Here is a 20,413-nt window from a genome sequence, read left to right as displayed (position 1 = left end):
TTTACTAGTTATATATATTATCAATAATATTGAGATCAATATTTTTCTCTCATAATTAAATAGCATTTAAAGAATAGACTAATTCATTTATAATTAATTTATAAAATAAGAATTTAATTTATAAAAAAAATCTAATTTCTAATTTTATATTTATATATAACCCATTACATAAGACTATAAGACTAAATAATTTGTTTTGTGCCTTATAATTATACAAATCCTTTAAATTTTTTTATTCAAGATTACATTCATATAATTGTAAATAATTTAATTATATTTATAAATAATATAACATTATATTATATACATATATTAGTCTACGTATATCTATATAATATATATCTATATATTATTATATTATACAAATATAATTATTAACAAAAATGAGGAGATTAAATATTAATTTTTTAATTCAAATTTTAATGACCTCTAACTGCGCTTTTCATGAAGCGTTAGATTGTAACAATATTTATACAATATTATTTGATTGATAATAAACTCTTTATAATTCAACTTTTATAATTTTGTATACAGTTTTTTTAAACTTATATCATAATTAATTTTAAAGATAATAAAAAATAAAATTTATTAATCAGACTTTTGATGTTTTATAATCTTGTTAAAAATTTTAAATGCATTTTTATATTGTAGTTAAACGTAAGACTTTAAAATACTTTTAATCGTAGTTCTATATAACACAGTTAAAGGTAAGACTTTTAACTGCGGTTTTATAGACTGCAGTTAAAGATAATATTTTTAATTGCGGTTTTATATACCGCAGTTAAAATTAAGACTTTTAACTACAGTTCTTATATATCGCAGTTAAAGGCGAGACTTTTAAAGGCAATTTTATATACCGTAGTTAAAAATAAGACCTTTAACTACGGTTTTATATACCGTAGTTAAAGATAAGGTATTAACTACGATTTTTAATACCGCCGTAAAATTTCGCCCTTAATAACACATTTTTTTTACTAGTGTTAGCTAACTAGCTACTAGATAGAATATATAAAGGCATGTTGAAGAGGTAGCCGTAACTTACGAAAGCAAACACAATTATTTTCCAAAGAGCTTGGGAGGGAGCTAGAGAGAGAGAGATGGAGAGAGAATGTGAAAAGAAGAAGAAGCTAATTATATTATCAAAGTTCAAGAGAATATGTGTTTTCTGTGGGAGCAGCCCAGGAAACAAAACCTCATATAAGGAAGCTGCCATCGATCTTGCAACCCAACTGGTAATTAATAATTCATTCATTTTATATATATAATTAACAATAATATTAATTAGAATTAATTTATATAATTAATACAGGTATCAAGGAATATAGATCTTGTGTATGGAGGAGGAAGCATTGGCTTAATGGGTTCCATTTCCCAAGCTGTCTACGACGGCGGCTGCCATGTTCTTGGGTCTGTGTTTTTACCTTCATTATTTATTATTAATTATTTAATTAATTAACATAATACCATCTTTTCTTTTTGTTGTTGTTGTCTCTACCATATAGAATTATTCCCAAGACACTCATGCTTAGAGAGGTATATATTTCAACTTCACCCTTTATAATCTCTTTTATTTCTCTTAATTTAATAATTACACAACTCTTTCTTAATTAATTATTTGCAAATATATATATATATATAAATAAATGTGGGACATGTTAATTTGTTTGGTGTATATATATGTATAATTAATTAATTTGGTTGGGAGTGGCGTGGGGGAAATGAAGTTTATGGTGCACCAATGTGAATATTGAAGTTGAACCTCACTTTTGTTATCCTTCATGACAACATCAAGTTGGGTACTTAGAGGAATGGATTGTATTAGTTTAGGATTGAGATTTAAAAAATATGATTATTTAAAAAGTAATGATTGATAGTAATTTTTAAGTGATTGAAATTTTTTTAATAAAAATATTTAAAAATATTAATATATAATAATAATAATTTAAAATATAAGATATTTTAATTAATAAATTGAGTGGAGGTAATAGATGATATTTGTTGAATTGGATATTTGAAATATTTAAGAAACTCTTTGAATGAATTTGATTGGAGCTGAGAGCTCCAATAATATAAATTAATTGTTTGAAACTTAAAAAAAAAAGAAATTGATGCTAGCTATATATAATTATTTATTTATGTAAATATAAGGGAACGTTGGATATTCTTTGTTTTGTTAAAAAAAAATTATTATTATTATTATAATATATATAGACATGACAGTCGCCCCACTGGTTGGCGGGGCACTATCGGCCTGCCTGCCTTGGACCGCACCAACATCACATTCATGTCTGCTGTCTAAAATTCTTTGATGCATGTGTTTATATATCACATGATATATTATATATATATATATGTACCATATATAATATTTATATATTTATAATGTACCATATTATATATAAAATATGTACCATCTATAAAATTATACTGTACCATATATATAATATTATATATTCATATATATATATATATTATAGTGTCGTCCTATCTTGTTATGGAATTTCTAAACTCATTGAGCCCACCAATTTCTCTCACACACACATTGTTCTTTGTTGTAGTATCCAAGTTGGTGATCTCTAATTCTAAAAAAAATAAAAATAAAAAAATCTATCTTAATTTCATTTGATCTTGTATTTGAAATGATAATTACTTTTATAAACTCAAAACATGTGTAGCTATAAACAGTTAATTAATATTGGACATTTTTAGCCATACATATATATATATATATATATGAGGCCAAATAATTGTTTTTAAAATAAATATACAGATAACTGGAGAAACAATTGGAGAAGTGAAAGCAGTAGAAGATATGCACCAAAGAAAAGCAGAAATGGCTAAACATTCTGATGCCTTTATTGCCTTGCCTGGTAATTAAATAATTAATTAATTTATTAATTTAATACTTTTACTAATTATTATATATATATGAAGGTGGTTATGGGACTCTTGAAGAGCTCCTTGAAGTCATAACCTGGGCTCAACTTGGCATTCATCATAAACCAGTATATATATATATATATATTTGATAATTGATAAATATATTTGTTGTAATGGGCTCTTATTATAATGGGCCAATTAAATTTCAGATTGGGCTTTTAAATGTGGATGGTTACTACAACTCTCTGTTATCATTCATAGACAAAGCAGTAGAAGAAGGATTCATCAGTCCAACCGCCCGTCATATCATTGTTTCTTCTCCAACCGCTACTGATTTAGTTAATAAGTTGGAGGTATATATTTATATATTTAATTACTTTTATTATTATTATTATTTATTATATATGATCCATTTTTATAAACCCAGGAATACTCACCCATGCCTGAAGCAGAAGGGGTTCCAGTCCCCAAGCTAGACTGGAATCAGATGCAAGAACAACAAGTAGTATGTCCACCTAAATTCTGATGCCATATTAATTAATTAAAACAATGGAATTAATTAATAATTCAAGTTCATTTAAAATGTGATTGAATTTTACTATTCATTTTTTATACCCTACATTCCAATTCCATTCTTTTGGTTTTAGTATTATTCTTCAAGTGATAATCGAACTCGTAACTTTTGATATCTTAAGTCGACTTTTTAAAATGAACTACTAATTAGTACACATAAACCTTATTAAGAAGATTAAGTGCCATGCAAATATTTTAGGGTTATAAGTTTAGTTCATAAAAGGATTGTTAATAGCACTTAGCATTCAAGAGAATGTGTTTATAAAATTGAAATGTGACTTAAAATTAGTCAACTATTTCTGTTAACTTAAAATTAAAGTATTCTAAATAAAAATTGAATATGTGATATTTGGTACGTTAGAAAACTAATTTAGTATGTTAAGATATTTCGATTTTAAAAGAGAGTAAAGAGTTTTATTTAGAAAACTATTACAATTTTAAATATTTGATTTTAAGATTTTACAAATTTATAAATTATTTTAATTTTATAATTTTATATAAATAAAATTATAAATTAAAATATATATTATTTATTCAAAAAAATAAAATATTATGATTAATGTTGTAACCATGACTTCTTTTTTAAGTGTAAAATAATAAACTCTTATATAAATGGTTAACGATTTAAAATAAATTCTTAATTTTAAATTATTTTCATTAAATTGTATATTTAACTAACATTTTGGACTAATCTAATGAGCTGTAATAAAACTTGCAGATTTAAATTGTATTTTCTCACAACACATGAATGTGGTGTTGGGCTTTGAATTTCTTTCAAACATGGGCTGACATTATTAATCTATGTTTTATAGACTCTTACATATTCTAAATGCTTTTTTATATATATAAATCCGATTTTAAAAAATAATTAATGTCAAATTGTATTTTACTTTTTATATAATACATTTTATTTTATTTCCTTTTTAATCTGTTTAATTTTAATTTTAGGTGTACATTTTAATTTTAAAATCATTTAAATATAATTAGATTTATAAAATTAATCCTAATTTTATTTGCCTCAATAAAAAAAAATTAAACAATATACATGGGTGAAGTTGGAAAATATAAGTATAAACCAAAACATGGTTCTTAATTTTTCTTAAAAGTGTTATATATAATATTCTGTACTTTTGTTTAAAATTGAAATTTGTACTAATGAGCTGCAAAATTTATAACTGTTTAAGAAATATTTAAATTATGAAAAGATATAAAAATATTAATATTTAATAATAAAAATTTAATTAATTTAATTAATTAATAATAATTAATTATTTAAATAACACTGGAAAGAAGGTAATTAAAAATGTAACCGGCTTATCCAAACTCATCTCACATACAACTAAAAATGGAAGTCTAACTAGTAACTAAATTTTGCAATCTCAGTGACTTAATTTATAGTTTGTATAAGAGAACATTATTAATTATACAACAAACAAAATTATAATTTTATTGAAAAAGGTCCAAATTGAGAATTTTATTATAATTTAGTAATTAATTGGGTGAATATGGAAATGTGCAATCCACACATAAAAGATGCTCTAATTAAAAGTTATTGTTTTTATTAATTTGTTTTATAAAATTGTAATTTTATTCTTCAATAAATTTAACATGATATATAAGAATGGTAATGAAAATAAGTTTTTTTTTTATTGTAAGAATTGAATTTACAATTTTATTTTTTATAAAAACAAAAATATATTATTTGGATCTATCATAAAAATGAGTTAACATTATTATATAATATACATATAATAATAACAATAAATAATACTTTTTTTAAGAAAACAAATCATAAAATCTCAAGTTCGCTATCCTTTCAAAAAATACTTTTAATTGAAAATTATTGAATGGAATGCCAACAAAGTTTTGACCAAAGAAAATACTATAAAAGAATGTTTATTGGGTTGAAAACAATTAACATTTCTTATAATATTATTAAAGATGAAGTCATTTCATTTAATTTGAGATCTTCTAGTCATATAATAAAATACTCTTGTAGTTTTTTAGGCAAAATTTATATATATATTTTTTAAATGACTTATTATCATTTAATTAAAATCTAAAAGAAAAAAAAAATACATGAATTTTGAATTAGAGCAAAACAACACAAAAAAACAAACAAAGCTAGAAGTCTATATGGCCTTACACATATAAATTTTCATTAAACATATAAATTTTCGGTATCTTCAAATTTGATGGACCAATTTTGGTGAGGACATATTTTTTTTCCAAATTTACTCGTCATTTTTTCTTGGTCTTGATAACACCAATACATTTCTTTCCATTAACACATAATATACTATCCCTCCAAACAACACGTCATGACTAAAGTAATATAAATACAAATATTATAACTAAAGTAGAAAAAATAAATTTGAGTATCACTCAAATCGTGATATGAATAGGAGTAGTTCTAACTTATTTAAAAAAAAAATAATAAAAATCAAATATTAATGACTACTTAAGAAAATGATATCTAAAGTAACTTCAAGAACTATTGTATAAAACACTTATTTCATGTCTTAGTTGAACATGAGATGATGATAATAGACAGCCAAAGGTGACAGGTTGTCTTCAAAATTAATATGTTTTTTTAGGTCAATCTCTTGATGCGAACATGTGGGCTAGGATGCTGTCATTTTCCTCTTTTTTTTTTTTTTTAGATTTTATTTATTCAGAAAGACATGATCTAGTTGATCCATTATCCCGTTTTTGAGGATTTGATTGTCACGATTTTTTATATATCGAAAAATAACAATAAAAATATATATATACACTCTACAAGAATTGAATATATGACTTTTATTTTTAATTTTTTTCTTTAATAAACAAAAACACAGTCAACAAAGTTAGTAAGTACTCATAAATCATAATATATAATAATTAATGGGTAGTGTAAAGATGATCCCCTTGCTCACATTACTCCATCAGTCCATCATTGACCTTTGTAATTTGGAGCATTTTGGAAAACTTATAAACAGCTGAAAAAATATTAATAAATTTGTTAATTTATATTTTATAACATAGTTTCGTTTAAATTAATATTCAAAATAAATTATTTTCTTGGGGTTTTCAAACTCATGTTCGGTTTTCTAAAAACAATGCTATCAATCCTTAAAAAAAATTACAATGATTTATTTTTGTATGTTATATATTCTTTGTTTGCTCTTTTATTTAATTTATTAATTTTTATAATATAATTTATGTTATTCGTTATCTCAATTATTTAAAAAATTATTATTCCTTCTAAACTTACGTGTAATAGATTGTTGTAAATTTTAATGAATTTATTTATGTAACTAGAGAGGCATAAATTATATTATGTATTTATAAAAATCAAAGTTTTTATTGGATTAAAATTTTTAAATAGTGAATTAAATAATGTAATGATTCTTAGGCCATATATATTCAAATTCAATTTTCTGTCGTCCGGTGGTCAAAGTCAAACTCGTCGGTGCGGCTCGAACCGGCGAAGTAAAAGGGTCGGTTAAAAAGCGGTCGGCGGAGGAAAAGGCGGGCCCTATATATATATACATTCCAGAGAAAAAGTTAAAAAAAAAAAATCGGACTTGCAGGTTTGATCTACTCGTGAAGGATTGTTTATATAAAAGAAAGTTTCAGATCGTAGAAAGACGAAGTCTTCTTCTGTTCTATGATTATTCTCTCCTCCTTACAAAGTATTACTTAATCAGGTTTGTACTCCTTCCTTTTGACTCCATTTCTCACAGTTCAACTATTCTCACTTTTATAGCAAAAATGGACCCTGTCACTCTATCATTACAGGCAAGTCTAGATTTCATACTCAATCTGTAATCTCAGGTTTCGTTCAAGTGATAGTTGTTTTTTACTCCTTGCATGACCTTTCGAGTGAGTAACTTTTGCACGATGGGAACCATACATCGTAGGTATGTATACATAACCAAACCCTAATCAAAGACAAGTTTTTTCCTCACCAATTGTTGTTTATTTGAATCCACATTAATGGACTTGTTCATTTTTCAGTGGGGTTCTTAGAAAATCTAATAACAGTGGAAGGCTTATATTTGCAACTATCGTCGGAATGGTTTTTGGATATTTTATTGGAGTTTCATTTCCATCTGTTTCTCTTAATAAGGTACTATAATTAGTTAATTACTACTTATTTAGATTCATATTGTGAAGAAGAACATACTGTTTATAAGTTTGAATGGAATGTCCAGATAAACTTACCTTCAAGCATAATCTCATCACTTGACGTAGCATTCCACGACAACCTTCATACATCTGTTCAAAGTCGTTTGTCTGATAATTTACCTGAATCTCGTGTTTCACGTGATACTGGTACACCGAAGGTACCTTTTCTAATGTTACTTTACCATAATCCTTCATTTGTTGGAACTCACATATGTTAACCTTGTGTTCTTGGTCATATTGGCTGTTCTATTTTGGTGTCATTGTATGTTCCTATTCAATAATCATAATATCTTTACCTTTTCATGTAGATGGTAATTTGTATTTGATTTTCTTGTAGATATACGTCCCAACAAATCCTCGTGGTGCAGAATCACTTCCCCCGGGAATAATAGTATCTGAGTCTGATTTCTATTTGAGAAGACTATGGGGTGAACCTAGTGAGGTAAATGTTTTGAACGGCTTTGCCGAAGGTGAATGGATTTAGATTAGATGCTAATTTTTTCTATTAGAGAGCTGGAATATGTATTCCTGTCTTTTAGTTTTGTATTTTTCTCATACCAACAAATATATAACATTCTCCTTGATGAAAATATTTGTCCAGGTATTACATCGCATTTAATGTCCATCATCATGTTTAGTGTTTTGTTTTTGCCAATAACTATTGACCCCTGAAGAAACCACTGTCTACTGTTACGACCACAAAAGACCTGCCAACATCTTTCCTTCTTTACTAGAAAGGAACAATCAGAGAGCATATATTACCTGAAAGCATTAGGACATGTCTTGGCAAACTCGCATTCCTAACATAAATGGTGCTTGTTAATATATATCCTGAAAGCATTAGAACAGGTCTTGGTTCATCTGTTCACAGTGTTGTTGAAGGCTTAATGCACTACACTACAATGACAATCTGTTTAACTTGAGTAATACTTGATTTTATCTGACACAAAATATTTTTGAATATTCAGGATTTAAAAAAGAAGCCAAAGTACTTGGTAACATTTACAGTTGGTATGAATCAGATGAGCAATATTGATGCAGCAGTTAAAAAGGTATTGTAGACCTGTTTTTGTGTTAAATAATAATATCTTATGTGTTATCGATACTGTGTTGCTGGAGACATTCTGAAACATAAAAGTTTTCAATTTTGCAGTTCTCTGATGATTTTCAAATTATGCTTTTCCATTATGATGGCAATACCAGTGTATGGGATGAATTTGATTGGTCAAAGAGTGCAATCCATGTCAGTGCAAGGAAACAGACAAAATGGTAAGATTTCTTCAGTAAGGTCGCTAGCCACTTCCGGGGTTAAACCTGGGTCAAAAACATATTTTTTGGTGCTATTCTTCTCTTAAAGAATAGGACGAATGCCAAAATGCCTGGACATTCCTCTTAAATGAATAAGTTCCCAAGTACTGATGGTTCTGAAAACCCTTCCGGTCATCAACCTATTTTTTTGGGCGAACTTCGGTCCGTCCCGTCCAACCGGTAGGACCGGATTTAACTGCGAAATGAGCAAAAATTTAATCGACCCTAAGAATCCAGTTAGAGAAAAGTTCAGAAATTTCAAGAAATAGGTCTTCTATTCCATAAAAGAGGAGAGTGATTAGGAAAACTCTATCCAATTTCACGCTATTCAAGAGAGATTCACTAACATGTACATATCAGCAAGAGCTAACCTAATGAAATGGATCATATCAGCCATTTCCTTGTCAGTCCAAGTTAAAGAAGAATTCAAGCTCACCATCAAACTGGTAGAAGTGTAGAATCAACTCATCATCATTCATTAGTGCTCTACCAGAGATCTGAAGGAGAAAGAACACTAAAATAAGAAAAAGAAACAAAACACAAATTCTCTAGTATAAGCAAAAATCAATGACAAACTATTTGTTTCTTCCTCCTCTGATTCTCCTTAAGGTTGGATTCTTTTTTTTTCCGATTACCATCTGTAACTAGATGGTCAAGCAATGAAAGAGCAATGACCTCCAGTAATTCATTGTCATCATCATCAACATAATCAGAGCTGTTTATGATGAAGTTCTTGGCAGTAATATTCCCTTCTTTGGTTTTGTACCTTTTCTGTTCATCTGAACTAAACTTGATTTAACCATAAACCTTAATTTGCTCAAATCGAATGGGGATATTACAGATAGAGAGAAATTATAAACTTTTTAGACTTGTTCAAGAATTCGTCTTCATCACTAGATTCACTCGAACCCTTTTCTTCTTCTTCTTCATGTGGCAAATAATCTTCATCTTCATGATCAATCTTTCGTTTCCCCTTTCTTGTCAATCTTCTCATTCGTCTTCCGAGAAGAACCCATAAGAGAAAATGCTATATTTTCAAGACCCAGAGCTTTGATTCTCGATTTATTCTCTTCAATCCTCTCTAGCTTTCGTTTCTTGTACTCGGTTATTCTCTGTTTGCTTTCACGATTTGCCGGGGCTTCGAGTTCCTCCGAACTGGAGTTAGAATCATTTTCATGGCTGGCTAATATTTTGAACCGGACATTTCCGGTTGAACTGTCCGGACCGGATTTTGACCGGTTCGAAAGGTAACCGTATTGAAGTCGCCGGAACGTCCATTCACCCGTTTCGTGGTCGGACCGCTAGTCGGACCGCCTTTTTGAAAACTATGCTAAGTAGCCAATTTTAACTTTTTTGTATCCATCTTGCCATGTAGCACCTGATAACTGCAACATTACTTTGGATTTGTCCTTGTACAGCTTCTGGTTTCATTGTTTTTGCTACCTTGCCCCTATTGCACTAGTATTTTGGTCATTACTATCTATTAACTTTCACCCTTTCAGGTGGTATGCAAAGAGATTTCTGCATCCAGATGTGGTGGCAGCTTATGAATATATTTTCATTTGGGATGAAGATCTTGGTGTTGAACACTTCAATGCTGAGAAGTGGGTCTCGTTCGTTCTTCTTATTTTTCTTTCTCACAAGAATGAATTCAACCAGTAACTTCTTTATTGCTCTTTTACCAATTTGCAGATACATGCAGCTAGTGAAGAAACATGGTTTGGAGATTTCTCAACCAGGCCTTGAGCCTAATAATGGACTTACATGGCAAATGACTAAAAGGAGAGGTGATCGAGAAGTTCACAAGTATGTTTCTTTTTCTGATTTCATCCTCTCCTAGCCATGTTTGTTCAAGGCTAGTTCATTAATATCTTATCTACTTTTATTTTTTCCATTTGTTAAATGGTGACAGGGATACAGAAGAGAAGCCAGGGTGGTGCGGTAACCCACATTTGCCTCCTTGTGCTGCGTACACACTCTCTCTCTCATATCTTCGATTTTTGTTAGTTATTATTCTGCTTCCTAGATGATAGTTCATGATTAACCTCTTGATGTGGGTAATTGGTAGGACATGATTGGAGGAAATTTCTCATGTTTTTATATGAATTCTTTGAGTATATTGAAAAAAAGGGTATTAATTACAAGCCTGAAGAAATGTCAATTATCAGCTTATTCAAAATTATGGTTATATATGGGTGATACTATTAGGGTAGCTCAAGTGGTAAGAGTCAGTGCTTAAAGGAAAAAAAGTCACAGGTTCGATTCCCACTTTCAAAAAAAGTCATGACTGGGTGAAACTGAATGATTGTGTTTCACATATTTTTCATATGACTAAATATCTTCCCAGGAATGGGTGAATTACTATTTCTATATTATATCTGTTTACAGTGACTAAATATTTGTAAAGCTGGTTTCCTAATTATTATAGAAATATAATAATTTTTGTCTTACACTTTCTGATGTCTATAGATTTGTTGAGATTATGGCACCAGTATTTTCTCGGGAAGCTTGGCGATGTGTGTGGCATATGATTCAGGTTAGACATTTTGGTGATATGTCAGACTATCATTTTTTCAGATTCCGATTGAAAACATTGGCTACACTATCATTATTTTCTCTCCTCTTGTAGAATGACTTGGTGCATGGTTGGGGCCTGGACTTTGCCCTCAGAAGATGTGTAGAGGTGCTTTCATTTTCCTGTCTTCATCCCCAAGTATCTGTTTTATTTTTTAGTGTGTGTATCCTTCTGCATAATCTCCCCTCCTGGCTTTTGTTTAACCTCCAAACTGACAATTTAGATGCACAATCTGAAGTCCCACATATATAAATATATATCATATTTGTCTCTAGTTACCAGTTCTTGAATTTATGTTCATTGTTTGTCTCTGCAGCCTGCCCATGAAAAAATTGGTGTGGTTGACTCACAATGGATTATTCACCAAGTAATTCCATCACTTGGCAGTCAGGTGAGCCATCTTTAACTTGATGCAGTTTAGACACTTAGTTGGCCGTTTTGCTTGAAAAGCATAATTGGCGGGTTTTTTACTCTATTTCTTCTGCAACTTTGTCCAGGGTGAGAATGATAAAGGAAAAGCTCCATGGGAAGCGGTATGTATATTATTATTGTCCCCCAAAACTGAAGAATTTGTTGTTTATTTATCAAGATTGAGATTTTGTTTCTAACTTTCTTCTGCAGGTGAGAGAAAGGTGCAGGAATGAGTGGGCGCAGCTCCAGGACCGGCTTGCTGATGCAGACAAGGCTTACTTAGCCCAAATAGGAAAAGGATAAGACTTCACTAGTACCCTATTTTGTACATTGTTTCATTTTTTGGTTTGTTTACTGTCTGTATTTTAGCTATGTCTCTTTTCCCCTCCCTATATGAGGGTGATTTTAGTTATAGTCCTTATCGAGTAAAATCTATAAATATATATATATAGGTGTTGGAGGATTATATCATGTACTTATAGACTTCTACAAGACATTGATAAGAGTAAATGGCAGTTTATGTGCATAGTAGTAAATTTACCTGTTTTGACAATTTCCTTGGCTACATGTGACAATATATCTTTTAGTCATAAACAAATAAAAAGCACTCTATACTATTATTGGATAATGAAAGCTCAAAGAATGAATGAATTTGGACACTTTTAGCCCTTTAATTATAGATTAGTTTGATTTACAATTTCAGGTTTTGTATGCTTCACCTTAAAGGTGCAAAATTTGTCCAATCATTTTGCCTCTCAACTGAATTATAAATGTGGGTTGGTTGGTAAAGATGATTGTTGAAGTGAGATTGAAGTGATCTCTATCTTCTTCATATCACATTTCCCACCCAACCAAGAAAATAAGTAACCAAACAAAGTACTTGTGGGACAGTGTTATTTTTAGCTTAACTTTGGAGGCAATCACTCTCACTTAACTAACATATTGTACAAATTATGTATATGTTTAACCTTTAAATATCTTAGCTTTGTCAAAGTATACACAATTAAAGAAAGACCACAACACAAGTGGGTGAATCTCCAATTTTTGGAACCTTCCTTGGCGCAAGTTTGGTTGAGTTTTTTTTTTCTATGGAAGAATGAGATTGTCCTCCTAGGACCCGTTTGGAGGAGTGGGTGGGTCTTCTTGTATTGTTTCCTTACTTTATTTTTTCTTTGCTTGTAGTGTGGACTATCTCAATCTCATTAGACTAATTATTCTATTAAACTAATATAAGCCTTAATTTCTCAAAAGGAATGAGAATGATTGTAGTGAAAGTTTACTCCAAAAGGTGCAATAATCAAAGTTACAAGATTTGATATAATATTGGTCCCAACTCAGAAATAAATGGTTGACCATATATATATATATATATATATATATATATATATATATATATATATATATATATATATATATATATATATATATATATATATATATATATATATATATATATATATATATATATATATATATATATATATATATATATATATATATATATATATATATATATATAGCTTTAGGGAAGATTATGTTTATTTTTTTCCCTTGAAAGTCATATATTTTACTCTCTTAAATTTACCCTTAGTTTATTTTTTTCCCTTGAAAGTTCTTAAATTTACCCTTAAATAAGTACTACTCGATTTATTGTTGTCTTAAGTTTAAAAAAAAAACAAAAAAAAAATGTTGATGGAGAAATTGAACCAATCATAAAGTTTGGTGGGTTGATATGAATTATTTGAGGGGGTTTTTTAGTCAAAGTAAAAGGAAGTTGAAGTTGTAAGTAATCTTAATTAATTTACTTATATAACACTTAAAGTGTCCATCATCCAAAATCCTTGTTTTACTAAAAGGTAATCAAAAGAGAACGTGGATGATGTAAAAATCCATTTCTCCCTTTGTTGTAATACTACAACCAATGTACCATAGTTTAATTGGTGGACTAAATAGAAAAAAGAATACTTATAATTGAACTTGAAATTGGTGATTAATGAAGTTACTCATCAGGTTTAGGGTTTTATAATTTCATTCAAGAATAAGAATGATTAATCAAGAATAGGAAAACCCTTTTGCATCTCTCTTAACTAGCAACTCTATGTAATATTTGACTGAATTTGGATTTGAAAAAAAATAAACATAAATAATATTATTTTTTAAAATATTTTATTCAAAATTAAATATATATTAACAAATTTAATAACATTCAAATAATAATATTTATTTTTATAACATCTCTATTAATCCAATTTTAACCATAAAAATTTGTCTATATATTATAAACTACAATAATAATAATAATAAATTAATTAATTAATGATGAATCACTTTTGAAAAAAAAGTCCTAAAACAATATTTATTTTTATAATCTTCCAAACTTAATTATGTAATTAAGTATAATAAATAATAAAATGAAATAAGTATTTATATGATAGTTATCTCTCTTTAATAATTATCTATATATTATATATATGGTGGTCAACTGCTAAAAATAAAAAATAATTATTAAAAAGACAATAGAATTGATAGGTAAAAGATACCAGTCTAGTAAATAAATAAATAAAGAAAATAAGAAATATTGAAATAGAAGCTAATAATAATAAATAAATAAATAAAGGTACAACAGCAGCAACAACAACCATCCTGCCCACTGCAACCTTACAAAAACACTCATCTTCCCTCTCTAGATCTCTCATTCATTCTCTCTCTCTTTTTTTTCTCAAACATATATATATATATATATACAAACAGCTAAAATCTCCATGATCATCTTCTCTGATCATATATATATATATATATAATCTCTGTTTTGTTTTCTTCTTCTTCTAAGTTCTAATATAATATATTTATATCTTTCTAAAGTTCTGATCAGTAGAGAAAGATCATAGCTGTGTACATAATTTTTTATTAAATTGAAGAAGGAGAAGAAGAAGATGGGAGAAATGACAGGATTCCAATTGGGTGTGATTGGGGCTCTGTTCTTGTCGGTGGCATCCTCTGTCTCCATTGTTATCTGCAACAAGGCTTTGATGACCAATCTTGCCTTTCCCTTTGGTAATTATTATCATTATCATTACTAATCTCTAATTAATTACCCTTCTTTTTTAAGTATCTCATTCATTATCATCATTTTCACATTTGAAAACCTTATTAGGTGAAAAGTAATTTAGATGAGAATTTCTTACAAAGTTATTAATTTTTATCTGATTAGTGGGTGGGTCTCACATATTAATTACATGAATTTTGAGTAGAAGAAATGTCATTTTCATTTTTAATTGTTGGTTAGTTACAATGACAATATCCAATGATCCAAATCCAAAGTGGGTATATATATAATATAAATATGTTTTATTAATTAATTGGGTAAAATAAAATGAAATTGAAATGTATGCAGCAACAACACTTACAAGTTGGCATTTAATGGTAACTTATTGCACGCTACATGTTGCCCATCGCCTCAAATTCTTCGATAATAAACCAATCGACATGAAGACCGTCGTACTGTTCGGAGTTCTAAACGGAATCTCCATCGGCTTTCTTAATCTCAGTTTGGGCTTCAATTCAATTGGCTTCTATCAGGTTACATTTCATTTTATTTCATTATTTTGTCATGTTAAAGTTTAAATATAATTTGAATTCATTTGTAGATGACTAAGCTTGCCATCATCCCTTTCACTGTTCTCTTAGAAACCATTTTCTTCAAGAAACAATTCAGGTAATTATCTGTTAATAATACTATATATATAATATATGATATAATGTATGGTTCTTATTTTAATTTATATGATTGCAGCCAGAAAATCAAACTATCACTCTTCCTCTTGCTGGTTGGAGTTGCCATTGCTTCTGTTACAGATTTGCAGCTCAATTTTGTGGGAACGGTTCTTTCTCTTCTCGCCATTGCGACAACTTGCGTTGGTCAAATTGTATCCTTAAATTTGTATAATGAATAATTCAATTAAGACATTTTGAATAATGAATGAAATGTTTCCTTAACTATATATGTTTGATTCAATTAAGCTCACAAACACAATACAAAAGAGGCTTAATGTGTCGTCAACGCAGCTGCTTTATCAGTCGGCCCCATTTCAAGCCGCCATTTTGTTCGTCTCGGGTCCTCCTGTCGATAAGTTTCTCACCAATCAGAATGTCTTTGCTTACACATATTCTCCCATTGTCTTGGTAATTTAATTTTATTTATTTATTCATTCATCAAATTTTGAATATTTGATTCAATATTATTAATTGGTTTTGTTTTGAAGGGGTTCATAATAATGTCGTGCTTGATCGCGGTGTCGGTGAACTTCAGTACATTCTTGGTCATCGGAAAGACATCCCCGGTGACTTACCAGGTGTTGGGACACCTTAAAACTTGTTTGGTTCTTGGATTTGGGTATACTCTGCTTCATGATCCCTTCACGTCCAGAAACATAGTTGGAATTCTGATAGCGGTTTTGGGTATGGTTTTGTATTCTTACTTTTGCACACAAGATAATCAAAAGATCAAGAAGCAACTTCCCGACCTCTCACCACCTAATAATCAGAACAAGGTGGATAAAGAAGATGAGCCATTTTTGGTGGGGGGAGGACAAGATCAAGAAAGCCATGAGGTTAAGAAATTACAAACTAAGGATTCACTTGTTTGATCTATCATCAACACTTAATTGCTTCTATAGATCATGAATTCTTTCACATATTCAAACTATTCTCTTCTTTTTGAAGAAACCCATTTGATCAAGATCAATATATTGTTCATGTTTTTTTGTTGGTAATTATCATCATCATCCTCACACAACTACATGTTTCAACTCATCATTCTATTTTTTGACCATTGGCTTCTTTGGGGATATTGTTAGAATAAAATATTTTTTCTTTTCATAAATTTATGTTTGTTGTCTATGGTGATATGTTACTTTGGATTAAATTTGAAATTTACTCATATCTTACCAATTGAAACATAATTAAGAGATTTCTGAAAGGTACAAAATGTGATTATTCACATGTCAAAACATGGAACATGAAAATTTAAAAAATGAAAATAAAACAAAACAAATCAATCAAGTTTTTGTAACTGTAAGAAATATTCTCTTAACATTAACATAAGCCGGGTTCAGATTTGGGTTTTTTTTAAATCTTAGAGGAAAAATATACAGTGATCGGTGATAATTTTGAGAAAGTGATGTTTATTTTTTATAAAAAGACTTAAAAGGTATTGATATATAAATAAAATAAAAAATAATAATTTAAAATAGAGGGTATTTTAGTATTTTAATTAATGAAATGGATGATGTTATTGTTAAAAATGATTGATTGAAAAATTAATTTTTGTTGAATTTTTTTAAAAATTCAAAAAAAACACGCCCATAATTAAAAACAATTTTTCATAAAAAACTATGACTTATAAAAAGTATATAAAGTACTAATTGCTCACCTATTTATAGAGTTATGCTATAAATATTACAAGTTTGAGACCTTTATAGTATTTTGACAATTTTGGACCTTACCACGAAAACACAATCCAGACCAAACACGAAAAATCACGTTAGTGTCGTGTACTTTTTTTATTTGGGTCAAAATCAGGTTGACATGTTTAACCAAATTAATAAACAGGTCAAAATCAGGTCGACCTAAAATGACCCAAAGTAGACCTGATAATCCCGTTTACAAGTTTCTTTTTGTTGAGTTTGTGTTATTCTTCATATTCACTAACTCTTTTTCTTTTGTAATGTTTTTATAAATGAATTTGTAATTTAGCTTTTGTTTTGTGTTTGAGTTATTTTAATTTGAAATAGGAAAATGTAAATTAATTATATCGAGATTGACGAGTTTAGTTAGATAAATCAAGTCAATTACAAATAAATAGATCAGGTTCAAGTAGAGATTTTGACCCAAATTATTAAATATGTCCGATTTAAATTACTATCAACTCGTTAACCTTAACCTGAAGAAATTACTATCAACTCGTTAACCTTAACCTGAAGACCCGAAATCCGTCAACCTAAAATAACCCAACTTGTCAAACTTTATAAGATAGCCTATTTATAATATTATATTTTTCAAAAAAAATATATATATTAGAAAAAGTTATTACTTATTTATTTTATCTTTTTATAAAATATGTGATTGAATTAGGGCCTTTGTTATAGAAAGCCCGACCCGTGATTACAGCCCAGCTGCCCGTTATATCTTTTATCTATGTACCATTTTGCCATTAGTAGTTCGTCTCTAGGTAGAAGAAACATCGGTGGCCGACTGTACTGGGTTTTGAAAATCAGTGCGAGCTTCGACTTTCGGTGCTAACTAGGATTTTCCGGCCGACCAGGGGATCAACCTTGTCGCGATGTCAATCTTACCTGAAAATTTTGATCATAGGTCAGCCAGCATATTGATACAGTGAATTATCAACTCCGTTCATCCAACTAGAAATGGTAGAATCATACGATTTAAAGGTTCAAAAACTGTTTATCACTGATTGTGTTTATCCAATTGACAGCAATAACATTCATCCTATTGAATTCCTTACCCCTGGCATGAAACAATTGGAAGTTTCTCCTTCCTCTACTTCAATAGAAAGCTCAAACACAAGTAGCAATGCTGATGGTGTGCAGGTTACGTGTTTCAGTGAGGTCATTGATGGAGTCTCCCTTCATTTTCAGATCATTTTTCTGCATAAACAGGTTTTTGACGATTTTTTTTGTGAATTGCTAATTTTGTGCCCCATTCTTTTAGATATTGATTTTGTTGAGGAAGCGTGAAATCCTTTTTTTTACATGTAGATTTTTGCATGGGTTGGTTGCAGTTCTGCTAAACTTGGCCATTTATATGCAGCAGCACCCACTCGACCTGTAAGACTGTTTTCAATTTTGCATTAGGTTTGGCTTGCAAATCCATATTGGCTGCTTAATTTGGAACACCTTTTTTCTCATCCTGATTTTGATCTAGATTTTGGAAACTGAACTTAGTCTCGCAACGATTTCTCATCTATATCTAATGGACAGCAGTAGCATTCATCTTCTTTGACTGCGGTTTTGAAAGACTGTGAAGTTCATATTGGCATTAAAACAAAATATTTTTGAGTTCATAACACATTGACATGATTTGAAAACACTTTTGTGTTTGGACTTGGATGGGAAACTATCAATAAAATCTCTCAATACAGATTCATATTCATGTGGTATAAAGGTGTGGCTGGATGGGATACAACGGAAATTGACCACCTCCAAATGATCCAACTGTCTGATTATCATTAAATTTGGATAGTTTGTAAGTTTCTGGATGTAGATTTTGACCTGACTAAGTTTAGATACACATTGTTTTCAATGAAATCCATATCCTGATGAGAAATTTGGCTGAAAAAGTTTGTTTCCAAATGAAGCCCATTGAGATATATGTTTCAATGTTGCATAGCCCTGTGTAAAGATTGTTGCTAAGATGTCTATTTTGTATTTTATTTGACGGATTTGTGCAGAACAATACAGTAAGTATGACTAGCATTATTGGAGGAGCTTCTGATAATACAGGATCTGGGATTGCTCGCAGATTAGGTGAATTGTGATTTGGTATTTAAAAAAAAAACAGTGTTAAATATTTCAATGTAAATGTGTGATCTGACAATTTTATTGTGTGCACAGTTTTGAAGACTGGTATGAACATAATATTAGCTTGTAATCTTCCGAAGAACAGCCCAATGCTTGAGGTAAAAACTTGGAAAGAAATGATAGGTGGTCGATGAGACCCATTTTCGAAAAACTTGTTATTCTTACTGCTGTCTTTATGTCTTTTTTGTTTGTTTGTTTGTCTAGGCCAGCGCAGAGAAGCTGCTTAAACAGAAGATCATGGAATTGGGGTATACCCAAAACAAATCTAAAGTATTAGTAGCTTAATTATGCATGCATGTAGCTCAATTCTTACTATTTAATGGTTTGTGAACAGTTTATCGACTCCAGCCTCTTGAGCATTTTCTTTATCTTCTAGCCCTGTAAACTTTGTATTTGAGTTAGATCATTTATCTTTCAGGGAAATATTTGGCCTTGTAAAATATGTTTCTCAAAATATATGAATGCACTTCATTCGTGTATGTAACCGACAAACTGTTTAAAACCGAATTGCTTATACACTTTAACTCATTCAACATAAATGATAATAATTTAATATGAATTATTTAACTTTGTTTGAATAATAATTATACTTACTTTAATCAGAAAGGAGTGGATTTAACTTCATTTTTTTAGTATGCAAGTATCATTTTCATTATATTTCATCTAACTTAAAATATTAATGCACATATTTAATTGAAGTAATATTTTCAAATTTAGCATTAGATAACTCTTGACCAGAAAATAAGACTTAACATTGTTATCGAACATTTGGGTGTATTTTTAGTCTTTTTTTACTTGTAACGTGCTTATCTTATAGATTGTTTATTGTTTTTGACATACATAATGAATAGAATTTTTTTTAGGAACCATTCAGATCATAAAAATGTGATATCAA

At 29.3% G+C, this 20,413-nt stretch overlaps 4 protein-coding genes across 5 annotated transcripts; all 4 read left to right on the top strand.

Moving 5' to 3' along the window:
• Positions 1-1,049: 1,049 nt before the first annotated feature.
• Positions 1,050-3,502, top strand: LOC124925621 (cytokinin riboside 5'-monophosphate phosphoribohydrolase LOG1-like). Its single transcript, XM_047465675.1, has 7 exons — positions 1,050-1,232; positions 1,310-1,407; positions 1,503-1,533; positions 2,771-2,870; positions 2,935-3,005; positions 3,090-3,233; positions 3,308-3,502. The coding sequence occupies exons 1-7, from the start codon at positions 1,098-1,100 to the stop codon at positions 3,404-3,406; spliced, it is 678 nt and encodes a 225-aa protein (XP_047321631.1). The 5' UTR covers positions 1,050-1,097; the 3' UTR covers positions 3,407-3,502.
• A 3,516-nt stretch (positions 3,503-7,018) lies between these two features.
• On the top strand, positions 7,019-12,466 carry LOC124925620. 2 transcript variants are annotated; one of them, XM_047465673.1, is made up of 15 exons: positions 7,019-7,145; positions 7,237-7,358; positions 7,456-7,567; positions 7,653-7,784; positions 7,964-8,068; positions 8,595-8,678; positions 8,780-8,895; positions 10,437-10,538; positions 10,627-10,740; positions 10,847-10,903; positions 11,404-11,470; positions 11,564-11,617; positions 11,826-11,900; positions 12,007-12,042; positions 12,131-12,466. In XM_047465673.1, the coding sequence occupies exons 2-15, from the start codon at positions 7,309-7,311 to the stop codon at positions 12,221-12,223; spliced, it is 1,197 nt and encodes a 398-aa protein (XP_047321629.1). In that variant the 5' UTR covers positions 7,019-7,145; positions 7,237-7,308; the 3' UTR covers positions 12,224-12,466. The 2 variants fall into 2 exon arrangements, with proteins under 2 accessions (XP_047321629.1, XP_047321630.1); XM_047465674.1 differs by having other exon boundaries at positions 7,035-7,145; positions 7,273-7,358.
• Positions 12,467-14,575: 2,109 nt separating this feature from the next.
• Positions 14,576-16,692, top strand: LOC124926352 (UDP-xylose transporter 1). Its single transcript, XM_047466558.1, has 6 exons — positions 14,576-14,974; positions 15,315-15,499; positions 15,568-15,635; positions 15,714-15,846; positions 15,941-16,102; positions 16,183-16,692. Exons 1-6 carry the CDS (start codon positions 14,854-14,856, stop codon positions 16,564-16,566), a joined length of 1,053 nt encoding a protein of 350 aa, XP_047322514.1. The 5' UTR covers positions 14,576-14,853; the 3' UTR covers positions 16,567-16,692.
• Positions 16,693-18,149: 1,457 nt separating this feature from the next.
• On the top strand, positions 18,150-20,003 carry LOC124927201 (proteasome assembly chaperone 4). The gene is made up of 6 exons (XM_047467572.1): positions 18,150-18,292; positions 18,414-18,597; positions 18,697-18,765; positions 19,389-19,464; positions 19,552-19,616; positions 19,723-20,003. The coding sequence occupies exons 1-6, from the start codon at positions 18,261-18,263 to the stop codon at positions 19,801-19,803; spliced, it is 507 nt and encodes a 168-aa protein (XP_047323528.1). The 5' UTR covers positions 18,150-18,260; the 3' UTR covers positions 19,804-20,003.
• The last annotated feature ends 410 nt before the right edge of the window (positions 20,004-20,413 follow it).

This window comes from Impatiens glandulifera, chromosome 2 (assembly GCF_907164915.1).
Source record: "Impatiens glandulifera chromosome 2, dImpGla2.1, whole genome shotgun sequence".
Classification (NCBI taxonomy): Eukaryota; Viridiplantae; Streptophyta; class Magnoliopsida; order Ericales; family Balsaminaceae; genus Impatiens; species Impatiens glandulifera.
Note: the sequence above shows the minus strand (reverse complement) of the source record. Positions and strands in the feature narration are given on the sequence as shown.